Source organism: Schistocerca serialis, chromosome 1 (assembly GCF_023864345.2).
Source record: "Schistocerca serialis cubense isolate TAMUIC-IGC-003099 chromosome 1, iqSchSeri2.2, whole genome shotgun sequence".
NCBI lineage: Eukaryota > Metazoa > Arthropoda > Insecta > Orthoptera > Acrididae > Schistocerca > Schistocerca serialis.
In genome coordinates, this window is record NC_064638.1 from 636085453 (window position 1) to 636099153 (window position 13701).

General features: G+C 39.5%; 1 protein-coding gene across 2 annotated transcripts in view; it reads left to right on the forward strand.

Annotated features, from left to right (window-relative positions):
- LOC126478644 (spermine oxidase) overlaps positions 1-13348 on the forward strand; it is a 174222-nt gene extending 160874 nt beyond the window's left edge. For both annotated transcript variants that reach the window (XM_050103718.1, XM_050103719.1), the window contains exon 10: positions 13171-13348. In XM_050103718.1, coding sequence (XP_049959675.1) covers positions 13171-13195 — 25 coding nt within the window. In that variant the 3' untranslated portion in view covers positions 13196-13348. The remainder of the gene's footprint in view (positions 1-13170) is intronic.
- The last annotated feature ends 353 nt before the right edge of the window (positions 13349-13701 follow it).

Below are 13701 nucleotides of genomic sequence, written 5' to 3' on the forward strand. Positions count from 1 at the left end.
ATTTAGCTAAATCAGCAGCATTGGAGTTATTAATGGTTGACAGATACAGTTTCCTTTTTGTCTTACAGGAAGTCTTTATTCCTTGTGTAATCCATGGTTTTATTATAGACTTCTGCTAATTTGAGTAACTTTTAGAGGAAAACAATTTTCAAACATGGTACTGACATTGTTCATGAATGTGTTATATTTTTCATTCATGTCATGAGCACTATACACATCTTTCCAGTTCATATCTTTGAGCAGTTTTCTAAAACACTCAATTTTTGGTTGATTGACTACTCTCCTGTACTCAGATTTAGCAGTCTTGATAATCTGCTTAGAATTTATATCTAAAACAAGGAGCTGCATGTCATGATCTGATAGTCCATTTATTACAGGTTTTATGATATGATTTTGTTCCTTTGATTTGTCTATAAAAATGTCATCAATGGCTGTCCTTGAGGATTTTGTGATCCTAGTTGGAAAGTTTACAGTGTGAGTTAGATTGAAAGACAACATTAATAACTGCAGTAAATGTTTACTGGAAGATTGCATTAGAAAACTCTATTACAGTCACCAGCAATCAAAATTTCTTTGTTTCTTCCTGTTAAATAACCCAAAAGAGCTTCTAGATGATTTATGAATAGATTAAAATTTCCTGCAGGTGCTCAGTAAGTAGTTACTATTATATAGGATCTATTATGGAACTCTACTTCTGTTGCACATGCTTCTAGATGCTGCTCTAAACAGAATTTATTAATGTCAATGTTCTTGAATTTATGACAGTTTTTAATAAATGTGGCAACTCCTCCTCCATCCATATCTATTCTGCAGAAGTAGGAAGCTAGCTTAAATCCTGAAATGTCTAACATATCTATACCAGTGGTTTCTTGATGTTCAGAGAGGCAGATTATGTCGATTTGGTTAGATAAATTCATTTCATCGATACAAATGAGTAGTTCATCAACTTTGTTTCTGAATCCCGGAATGTTCTGGTGCAATAAAGATAACTGATACTGCATACTAATGGGATTATAACTGCTTTGGCGAAGAAGAACTGGCAGTTTCTGATTACTTTCTGTTAAACATTGTTTAAATGGAGGCTGTATACTAAAATCTGACTCCTGTTCATCTGTTTTCTCAAACTGAGTGTGTCTGCCAATCTCTCTTAAAACTCATTTTCTTTCCCCCTTCCCTATCCTAAAAAAGGCATCCCTCTGACACCTGTGACCACTGGTATTTTACCACTTGTGACAGTGTCCCCTCTTAAGTTTTCTGCAATCAACCCAGACAGTTTTCCCTTCCCTTTCCTATTGAGGTGAAGGCCATACCTAATGTAGTCCCACCTATCGATAGCATCCACAGGAATCAAACCAACATGGGACCCTATTTCCATCCTAAGCAGCCACTCCAACTCCAAGTTCACCCTCCCTAGAGAAGAGTTCAAATGAGGCCGATCATGGCGTCTCAATACAGACACAAATCCCACACGGGTATTTTCATTGCTGATGCTATCTTCATCAGGTCACTCTCTATGGAATATTCAGAGTCTCTGTCAATGCTATTTCCCGGACCACCCACTATAACCACGGCATCCTCCTTTGTGAAATCCTTGCATAAAGAACCTACATCCTCTGTTACCTGACCCAGATCTGCACTAGGCTTGAAAAAGTTTGGACCTAGATTTTCCTGCAGTAGTTGGCCAACACCTCTACCATGGGAACTACCTAACAACAGAACTTTCTTTCTATTTACAAATTTCCCTACCTTTTTCAAGTCTTTGAAAGCTTGTTGTGCCCGTTCTACAGCTTCAGCTACATTAGGCTCATCCGATTCTGACTGAGGCAACAAGTCAAATCTATTTTCAAGATTTATGACAAAGCTGTAATTTTACAGTAGTGGGTTCCTTTCCCTATGCACACACAATACATTACGTGTATTTACATTTAGGTGTTAGACTAGATTAGATTAGATTAATACTAGTTCCATGGATCATGAATACGATATTTCGTAATGATGTGGAACGAGTCGAATTTTCCAATACATGACATACTTAGGTTAATTTAACAACATACTTAAGTTAATATAACAACTTTATTTTTTGTGTTTTTTGTTTTTCTTTATTTTTTATTTTATTTTATTTTTTTATTTATTTATTTTTATTTTATTTTATTTTATTTTTTTTATTTTTTTTCTTAATTTATATCTAAAAATTCCTCTATGGAGTAGAAGGAGTTGTCATTCAGAAATTCTTTTAATTTCTTCTTAAATACTTGTTGGTTATCTGTCAGACTTTTGATACTATTTGGTAAGTGACCAAAGACTTTAGTGCCAGTATAATTCACCCCTTTCTGTGCCAAAGTTAGATTTAATCTTGAATAGTGAAGATCGTCCTTTCTCCTAGTATTGTAGTTATGCACACTGCTATTACTTTTGAATTGGGTTTGGTTGTTAATAACAAATTTCATAAGAGAGTATATATACTGAGAAGCTATTGTGAATATCCCTAGATCCTTAAATAAATGTCTGCAGGATGATCTTGGGTGGACTCCAGCTATTATTCTGATTACACGCTTTTGTGCAATAAATACTTTATTCCTCAGTGATGAATTACCCCAAAATATGATGCCATATGAAAGCAATGAGTGAAAATAGGCATAGTAAGCTAATTTACTAAGATGTTTATCACCAAAATTTGCAATGACCCTTATTGCATAAGTAGCTGAACTCAAACCTTTCAGCAGATCATCAATGTGTTTCTTCCAATTTAATCTCTCATCGATGGACATACCTAAAAATTTGGAATATTCTACCTTAGCTATATGCTTCTGATTAAGGTCTATATTTATTAATGGTGTCATACCATTCACTGTACGGAACTGTATGTACTGTGTCTTATCAAAATTCAGTGAGAGTCCGTTTACAAGGAACCACTTAGTAATTTTCTGAAAGACAGTATTGACAATTTCATCAGTTAATTCTTGTTTCTCAGGTGTGATTACTATACTTGTATCATCAGCAAAGAGAACTAACTTTGCCTCTTCATGAATATAGAATGGCAAGTCATTAATATATAATAAGAACAACAAAGGACCCAAGACTGACCCTTGTGGAACCCCATTCTTGATAGTTCCCCAGTTTGAGGAATGTGCTGATCTTTGCATGTTACAAGAACTACTTATTTCAACTTTCTGCACTCTTCCAGTTAGGTACGAATTAAACCATTTGTGCACTGTCCCACTCATGCCACAATACTTGAGCTTGTCTAGCAGAATTTCATGATTTACACAATCAAAAGCCTTTGAGAGAACACAAAAAATCCCAATGGGTGGTGTTCGGTTATTCAGATCATTCAAAATTTGACTGGTGAAAGCATATATGGCATTTTCTGTTGAAAAACCTTTCTGGAAACCAAACTGACATTTTGTTAGTACTTCATTTTTACAGATATGTGAAGCTACTCTTGAATACATTACTTTCTCAAAAATTTTGGATAAAGCTGTTAGAAGGGAGATTGGACGGTAATTGTTGACATCAGATCTATCCCCCTTTTTATGCAAAGGTATAACAATAGCATATTTCAGTCTATCAGGGAAAATGCCCTGTTCCAGAGAGCTATTACACAGGTGGCTGAGAATCTTACTTATCCGTTGAGAACAAGCTTTTAGTATTTTGCTGGAAATGCCATCAATTCCATGTGAGTTTTTGCTTTTAAGCAAGTTTATTATTTTCCTAATTTCAGAGGGAGAAGTGGGTGAGATTTCAATTGTATCAAATTGCATAGGTATGGCATAGGTGTCAACTACCAGTCCCTGCACAATTCATCAATCCTCTGTAGAGCCTTCTGAAAATTGTTACTGTCTTCTGGCATTGCTACCTTCATGGAGACAACAACCTTAGAGAGCTTTGAATGCACTCTACTACATCACTTTCATACACTTAAACACTAATGGTCCTATCGTATTTCCTGGGGATACACCAGAAATTACCTTTACATCTGTCGATTTTGTTCCATTATGAGCAATGTGTTGAGTTCTGTCTGCAATAAAGTCTGTCTGCAAATCTGAACTCAGTAAGCTCAAATTTTTTCACTAATGGGCATTGCAGGATTGTGTCAAATGCGTTCTTGAAGACAAGGAACATGGCATCAACCTGAGTATCAATGTCTACCGCTCTGAGTATCTTATGGAGGAACAGGATGAGCTGAGTTTCACAAGATCTCTCTTTGCAGAATCCATGTTGAATCTTCTGTACCCAAACACAATTAGGTATATCAAATAGAATGACTTCTGTGCCAACCAGTATGGATTCCAAAAATATTGATCATGTAAAATCCAATGCACCCTTTTCTCACATGACATCCTGAAAGCCATGGATCAAGGCAGATGCTGGCAGCATTTCTCAACACCCAAGAAGCATTTGTCTCAGTACCACATCTACACTTACTTACAAAAGTGTGGTCATATGGGGTATCAAGTAAATTCTGTAACTAGACTGAGGATTTTTTGCTAGGACAGATGCAGCAATTTTTTTTTTTTGCTGGAGAGTAATAGATTGTGTTCTAGGGAAGTATGTTAGGACCCTTGCTGTTGATATTGTATATTAATAATCTTGCAGATAATACTAATAGCAACTTGAGATTTTTTGCAGATGATACATTTAACTATAATGATGTACTGTCTGAAAAAAACTGCATGAATATTCAGTCAGATCTTGATAAGATCTCAAGGTGATGCTGAGATGGGCAACCTGCTCTAAATGTTTGTAGGCAGCTTCCATCATTTCAGCTGTAAACATACAGACACATACAGGAACTCAAATTAACAAAATTTATTCACTTGAGTAATCATAATGGAATTTGACAACCAACAAAATAGAGAACTTTCAAACTAGGAATAAGAGTAAACACAACAAGGCAAACCTAACCATTCAGCCAAAGGTAATATAATCACTGTCCAACTTGGCACTTCCCACACATCTCTTACATCTCTGCCCCCTTTGCATTGTTGACATATTGCATACACTCTCAACCACTGGCAACAGTTGTTTTTTAAATACTGACCCACACACATTTCTCCATCATTAGTTTAATTGTGGCTTTTGTGCTGGAATGGATGAGGTGACGAACATTGTCAAAAACTGTTCTTCATAGCATTTCAAGTGTGAAAGGAATAGGTGTAGTAAGGTCCTTTGTGGCTAGCAACCACACTTGTTTGAGTTTAAGAGCTGTTGAACCATTGTCCAAAAATTGTTGCACTGCTCATCTGTAGCTTGTGCTGCTCCATGTCGATCATAATTTATTGCAAAAGGAATTGTGCAGACTCTAGGGAAAAAATCAGCCACTACATCTTTTGTCACTCTTATGTACATAAATGACCTTGTGGATGACATCGGAAGTTCACTGAGGCTTTTTGCAGGTGATGCTGTGGTGTATCGAGAGGTTGTAACAATGGAAAATTGTACTGAAATGCAGGAGGATCTGCAGCGAATTGACGCATGGTGCAGGGAATGGCAATTGAATCTCAATGTAGACAAGTGTAATGTGCTGCAAATACATAGAAAGATAGATCCCTTATGGTTTAGCTACAAAATAGCAGGTCAGCAACTGGAAGCAGTTAATTCCATAAATTATCTGGGAGTACACATTAAGAGTGATTTAAAATGGAATGATCATATAAAGTTGATCGTTGGTAAAGCAGATCCCAGGCTGAGATTCATTGGAAGAATCCTAAGGAAATGCAATCCGAAAACAAAGGAAGTAGGTTACAGTACGCTTGTTCGCCCACTGCTTGAATACTGCTCAGCAGTGTGGTATCCGTACCAGATAGGGTTGATAGAAGAGATAGAGAAGATCCAACGGAGAGCAGAGCACTTCATTACAGGATCATTTAGTAATCGCGAAAGCGTTACGGAGATGATAGATAAACTCCAGTGGAAGACTCTGCAGGAGAGACGCTCAGTAGCTCGGTACAGGCTTTTGTTAAAGTTTCGAGAACATACCTTCACTGAAGAGTCAAGCAGAATATTGCTGCCTCCTATGTATATCTTGCAAAGAGACCATGAGGATAAAATCAGACAGATTAGAGCCCACAGAAGTATACCGACAATCCTTCTTTCCACGAACAATACGAGACTGGAATAGAAGGGAGAACCGATAGAGGTACTCGGGGTACCCTCCGCCACACACCGTCAGGTGGCTTGCGGAGTATGGATGTAGATGTAGATGTAGATGTAGATGTGTCTTATGTCTGTTTTGAATTGCCCAATAAAAAGTATCTGTCAGGACTGCCCAGTTGAACAACCTTCATTGACCTTGTGAAAAGCAAAAGTGATTGGCTTATGATCAGTGTAGATTGTAAATGGTCTAGTTGCATATGAGAGCAAAACTGTTGTATGGATTCATAAACGGCCAACAGCTCTTGATCATATGCACTCCAATTAGTCAGCTTCCAGGGGAGAAACTTCAAAGGTTTCCAGCTATTCTTGACATTTTGATGGGGAGCTGCCCTGATAGCCTGTTGGCTAGCCTCCACCACTATCACTAATGGTGCATTATGAACCAGATGGTATAAGAGGATAGCTTTTTGCAAACTAGTCCTTACCTTTCCAAAGGGTGTGGATATCCATGCCAGGCAATGCCTGCCAATAGTGTTGTTACCTGCCAGTCTGCCGGTGGTTCTGTCAGGGGCACCTCCATCTCTGCTGCTCCGAGTGGATGATGTTGATAAAAGTTGATGATTCCCAGAAATCTTCTTAACTGCTGGTAATCCATCAGCTGACAAATGTTTTTAATGGCCTCTATCTTCTCTTTGAGAGGATAAATACCAGCAGCTGAGACTGTATGTCTGAGAAATGTCAACTCATTTGATACAGAACACATTTTGTGTCATTTATACTGAACCAGATGCTGCCTTTCTTTTTAACTAGGTAATGGTGGTGACCATAGTTGGTGGAACCTCTGTATGACACCTGCTTTTAACATCTCTTTGAATTTTGCTTTCTCTACTGTCAAATGATCATGTGCTGGTTCCCTTGGGTGACCAGTTGGCTGGATGTCTTAATATGATACACCAAGGTATACTTTGTGTAATTTCCAACAACCTCTTCTCTAGCTTCTGGGATACTGGGTGAGGGGATGGTACTGTTAACACTTCTGCCTGTAAGATACATTACCATTTCTCTGTCCATCTTAACTTGTGCTGTATTTAGCTTTATTTTGAGTCCTTGGTGGTGCATGAACGTCTGCCAGCATGAACCTCCACTTGAACATTTAACTGAAGACAGCATCCATTGTCACTTCACACTCACGATAAGTTGTGATGAGCAAGTTGTTAGCTACTGTAAGATGAAGAATTGCACCCACCACTGTGGTCTTATTTTTCGTGAACAGCAGTGCACTTACATTCAAGCCTGAATTGATAAGGTAACACCTGACTGCATTCCTGTCTTTAACGTAAAAAAAGCATGGTAATGTGAGCAGGCACACTTGCTTCATTGTATGTAAGGGCACAGTCAGTTTGTCACGAATAACTGGGCTGATTTTGAGTGCTGGGTCTTCGCTGCTTCTGATTATGTCACTGTCAGTGTCTGCAGACGTAGCAGCAAATCCCTCACTAGTCTTTGGCACTCTTGGGGAACTGTGCACCCTGCTGAGCCAACTGCAGGCCATTGAGATCATCTGTTAGTGTGTGGGGAAAATGTGCCTCTTGTGGCCTGATCACCAAACTGCTTGTGGTACCAACATGCCAGGTGATTTTGTTCTCCTTGTACCATCTGACCCTCAGTTTGATTCTGTTGGCTGGATGGATATATCTCTTGCTTACCTTTCCTTGTGCATTCCCATTCATCCATCTGCCAGTGCCAACATTTTCTTCTGAATTGCATTGATTTGGTGCTCAGACTTCAGACATACTTGTTGATGTTAATCTGTTGCTTGTGCCACATAGCTGTTCTCTCTCCAGTGCTGATGTCACTAGCTACCTATGCCATCACTGAGGTACTCACCTGCCCACTATAGTGTGCATCTTGTCTGCTGCTAAAAAAACAGAATTAATGTCACTCTTCCCATATACCACAACTACCATTTTCACTGAAAGCAATAGCTGTGTTAGTCAGACATGCTGTAATGTTTTATCTGACATTGCTTCCTCTTCCAAGATGGTCTGCAGATGCTACCAGTATTCAGATGGCATTCATTCTGTTGCCAATATGCTCAAACTGAAGGACTTGACACATTTGTTGGTCCAGTGAATACACTTGCATTTGTTGGTCCAATGATTTGCATGTATGTCTGACCACAGTGTCCTTTAGGTGGAGATATCATTGTTGTGACAGTGGTTTCAAAATAACATCCAATACCATTTTGACTGCTTAGTATCCAAGCTGTTAACTGCTGTAGCAAACTCCATATAATTGCTAGTACCATTACTTTACATACATGCCAAATTTAGCATTGTGAACCACAGTTAAGGTTTCTCTGGAGAGAACTTCAGTATTTATGTTTTCATCTTTGGAGTGTAAACCATGATAGACTCAGCAGACAAACTGTCAGTCACATTCAACGTTTGTTGGTATAAACTTGTGTCATATAATGCTGCAATTGGATTTTGTGGATCCCTAGTCTGATTCTGTAAGCCCTTGTGTAAGCGTAAAAACTGTCCTACTTGGCTTCATTTAGCATCATGACAAGAAGTCACTGTTTCACTCTGTACATTGCTTAAAGACTCTGCTTATTCTTGTAATTTTGGGATGACAGATTTTTAAGCAGATTCCATCATTTCAGCCATAAATTATACAGAGACACAGATGAACGGAAATTAACAAGTTTTATTCACTTGATTAATCGGAATGGAGTTTGACAACAAACTGTAAGCAGAGGACTGTCAAGGTAGAACTAATAGTAAACATAACAAAGCAATCTCAGATGGTTGGCCAAAGAATAATATAACAAAATCAAACAATGGAAACTCCAAGTTGGAATGACAACAGTATAAGGAATAGGATAGATTGATACTTGCTGTAAAGATGAGCTGTTGAGTTGCAGACACACACAATGGAAAGACTGTTATGCTTGCAGCTGTCAGCCAAAGCCTTCCTCAGCAAATAAAACACACACACAAGCAAGCACACCTCAAGCACAATCGGCTGCCACCACCACCAGCTCCAAACAGAATGTGTCTGTCATATGAATAGCATTCTGGAGTGGGATGGGGAAGGGGGAGGGATAGCAAGGAATGGGGGGTGTGGGGGGGGGGGGGGGGAGAAGAGCACTGTCTGTCAGGCAGGGTGTGCAAGGGCTAGAGACTGTCAGCACAATGTAGGGTAATTATCTACCCCCTGGTCATCTTCCAGGAATTCCTTACCTCTATCTTAGTGTCACCATCTTTGCCCAGGTCCCTTCCTGAGAACACCAACCTTTCAGCAGAGGAAAGGCAGCCATATGTAGTCTCAAAACAGATCCTCACCTAACCAGCCTCCCTGTTGACACAGGCTCCACCACTGTTTGATAATTTGCGGCATCCACCTGGTGGAAGGCCTCTGCTAATAGGTTGACTCTTCCATCTATAAATTCTGCCAGAGTCATCCTGTTCCAGAAATCCAACATAACTCCAATTCCTGCTCAAAGCCTGAGATCCTTCCCAGAACCTCTTCCCTGAATCCATTCCATTCCTTGCCCCTGTTACACCCCACATGCCCATCTTTTATGTGATCCAAAATTCACAAACCCAACAACCCTGGGAGCCCCATTGTACCTGGTTATTGTGCTCCCATGGAAAGGATTTCGGCCCTCAGTAACCAACACCTTCAACCAATTGCCCATAATCTAGCCTCCCACATCAAAGATACCAACCACTTCCTTCACTGGCTCTCTGTCATCCCCATTCCTATACCTCCTGGTTCGCTACTGGTCACTATTGATGCCACTACCCTATATACCAATGCCCCTCACACCCATGGTCTTGCCGCAATTGAACTGCCTCTCACAATGTCCTTCAGACTCCAAACTCACTACCTCATTCCTTATTAAAAATCTTAAATATGGCTGCAGTTCAGCAACTGTATAAACTGGAAGAGGTTGAAAAAAATCAGCCAACCAGTTGCAAACCAAAGGTTTATTTGGCCCTTTGGTTTGCAGCTGCTTGGCTGATTTTTTTCAACCTATCCCTCATTCACCTAACTAACTTTATCCTAACACATAACAACTTCTCCTTTGAAGGGAAGGTATACAAAAAATCTGTGGCCCCCTCCTATGTGAATCTGTTTATGGGCCTTCTTAGCCTCCCAGAGCCCCAAACTGCTGGCCTGGTTCAGGTTCATTGATGATATCTTCATGATCTGGACTCAAGGATGAGACACCCTATCCTCATTCCTTCACAACCTCAACATCTCTTCTTTCATCCAATTCATCTGGTCCTGCTCAACTCAGCATGTCATCTTCCTAGATGTTGATCTCCTCCTCTCTGATGGCTCCATCCACATCTCTGTCCACATTAAACGCACCAACCACCAACAGTCCCTACATTTTGATGTCTGCCATCCCTTCTAAATAAAAAAGTTCTCTCATTCAGCCTTACTACCAAGGGACAGCATATCTGCAGAAACAAGAACTCTCTTTCCCAGTATACTGAAACTCTCACCAAGGCCTTCATGGTGCTACCCCTCAGACCCAGTCTGCAAACAGATTTCCTGTGCCAATTCTCCACAGCCCTCCAATCTACCCAACACCCCCAAGAGCCACCTATGAAAGAGTGCCCCATTCATCAGTCAATACCAGCCCAGACTGGGACATCTAAACTGCATCCTTTGTCAGGGCTCTGATTATTTACTCTCATGCCATTAAATGAGGGACATCCTATCCAAGATCCTTTCCATCCTTTCCATCCTTTCCACAGTGGAGTTCTCCATAACATCCTAGACCATCCCTATGCCTCTCCCAATCTCAACCACTTGCAACGGGGATCATATCCATGTAAAAGACCTAGGTGCAAGATCTGTCCAATCACACACTCAGCATTTCCTATTCCTGTCCTATCACAGGTTTATCTTACCCCATCAAAGGCTGGGCCACCTGTGAAATCAGCCATGTTGTGTACCACCTCTGCTGCAACAACTGCTCATTGTTTTATATTGATATGACTACCAAGCAGCTGTCCACCATGATGAACGGCCACCACAAATCTGACAAAAGCAGAGCAGACGACCATGTGGCATATGCTAGATTTCATTGCCTGCTACACAGTCTGGATCATTTTGATTCTTCCCTCCACTGCCAGCTTTTCTGAACTGTGCAAATGCCCTTAAAATACATTCTTTGCTCCCAAAATTATCCTGGTCTCAGCCTGAGGTAACCTACTGCTCCACACCTTTCACCTAACAGGTTCCACCCCCTCATCCTATCATTTCCTCCCCTCTCACATTCTCTCAACCTCTTTGTGTGCCACCATCTGCCAATATACCTGCCCGTCCTTTCTCCTTCTCTGCTCTCCTCCTTTTCCGCTCTCCTCCTTTTCTTCTCCTCTCCTCCTTTTACTCTCCTCTCATTTTCTGCTCTCCTTCTCTGCTTATCCATTCCTCTCCTTTTCCTCTCCCCTCCTTTTTTGCTCTCCTCCTTTTACTCTCCTCTCCTTTTCCACTCTCAACCTTTTCTCTCTCCTTCTTCTCCTTTCCCACTGTTCTCCTATTTTGCTCCCCACTTCCTCTTCCCCTACCCCACCTTCTGATGCCCTGCCTGGCAGTCTCCAGTCCCTGCACGCCCTGCTGGACAGTGCTCTTCTCTCCCCCCACCTGTACCCTGTTATGCCTCCGCCTTCCTCGTCCCATTCCAGATTGCTATTCATGTAACAGTCACATTCTGTTTGAAGATGCTGGTGGTGGCAGCCATTTGTGCCAGCTTGTATGTATGTGTGTGTGTTTTCTGTGCTAAGGAAAGCTTTGGCCAATAGCTGCATGTGTAACAGTCTTTTTTGTTGTTCCTGTCTGAAACTCAGCAAGTCATCTTTAAGGTGAGTATCATCTATCCTATTCCTTATATCAAAGAATAATACATGCGTTCTCAGTTACTGTCCAAATTTGATGCTCCCCACATGTTCAAAAATGTAAAAGTGTGTACTTCAAAAAATTAAAAAAAAAAAAAAAAACATAGTATTCTATGACTATGGTATCAATGAGTCACAGTTGAAATCAGTCTACTTTTACGAAACATGAGAACACTTTAGAATGATATGAAATGGCATGACCATATAGGCTCAGTTGTAGGTAGAATACTAGAGAAATTCAATTAGTTTACAAAGGAGGTTGCTTGTAAATCATTCGTGCGAACCATCCTAGAATATGCTGAAATGTATGGAGCCAGAATCATATAGGACTAATGGGATATTGAAGGTTTGCAGGGAAGTGCAGCACAAATGGTCACAAGTTTGTTTGATCTGTGGGGTAGTGTCACAAAGAAAACTGAACTGGCAGACATTTAAAAACAGACATAAACTATCTGTAAAAAGCCTGCTAATGAAGTTCGAAAAACAGCTTTAAATGATGACTCTGGGAATGTAGTACAAAGTTCTGTGTATCACACCCACAGGGATCATGAGGACAAAATTAGATTAATTATGGTGTTCACAGAGGCATTTAAACAGTCATTCTTCCCATACTCCATACATGAATAGTGTGAGGAGAAGCCCTAGCAACTGGAACAGTGGGAAGTGCCCTCTGTCGTGCCCATCACATGGAAAGTATGTGGATCAGTTATTGAACAGGCATTATTTTTATTAAGGTATGATCCCCAGTAAGAAGATGCAGATCAGATATCAGATTTTTTTAAAAAAATCATAAATTAAATCATGTGTGTTCTGATTACCAGTATTTGAACACTATGCCTTCTAGAAAAACAGATTGGTATTAAGATAGTACGGAATTATTAATTTTTATGTTTTTAATTTTAGCATCCATTCTGTGGGAAGTGAAATAAAATAAAAATTTTAATGCATTCTTACAAAATAAATGCTTACATATTTATTACTCTATGAGGCTATGTATAACAAGTGACATTTTTATTTGCTTTACAATATATATTACATTTATATTATAGTCTTTTACTCTCTATAAAGGAAGTAATCTAATTCTGTGCAACTTTGTTCTAATATAAAATATTTCCTTATATCAGTCTGTCATTATTTTATGTTTGCTATTCCACAGATTATTTAAGAAATCATCTCTCTGAATATGCTGGATGAACCTGTGTGAGACAACCTGAGTAACTTCATTGGCATCCAAGTGCTGTGATACACAGTTTTCCAAATATTTGCTTAATAATGTTATGTAACTCTGTTTGAGACCATACAATTTAATAAATATACAATTCCATAAACAGAAATATATTTGTTTTGATTACTCTGACTTTTTAAAGAACATTTTCATATAAAATACGTAATTTCTATTTTTTTATAGAAATTTGATCTCTTATGCTTAACCTAATGTTATACTGTACAAGTTTGTGGAAACAGTTCTTTTATCTTCTTTGGAATAATATGTAGCATCACACAATTTATACTGGCCATCATATTTCCAAATTCAATGTAACTGGATAGAAAAAAAAATCTACTCACCATATGGTGGCAGGAGTAAGCATGTATAAAGGAATTAAAATTTGCAAGCTTTTGGAGCCAGTAACTCCTCCTTCTGGCAGAAGGGTTGAAGGACAAGGAAGAGGGGTAAAGGAAAAAGGCC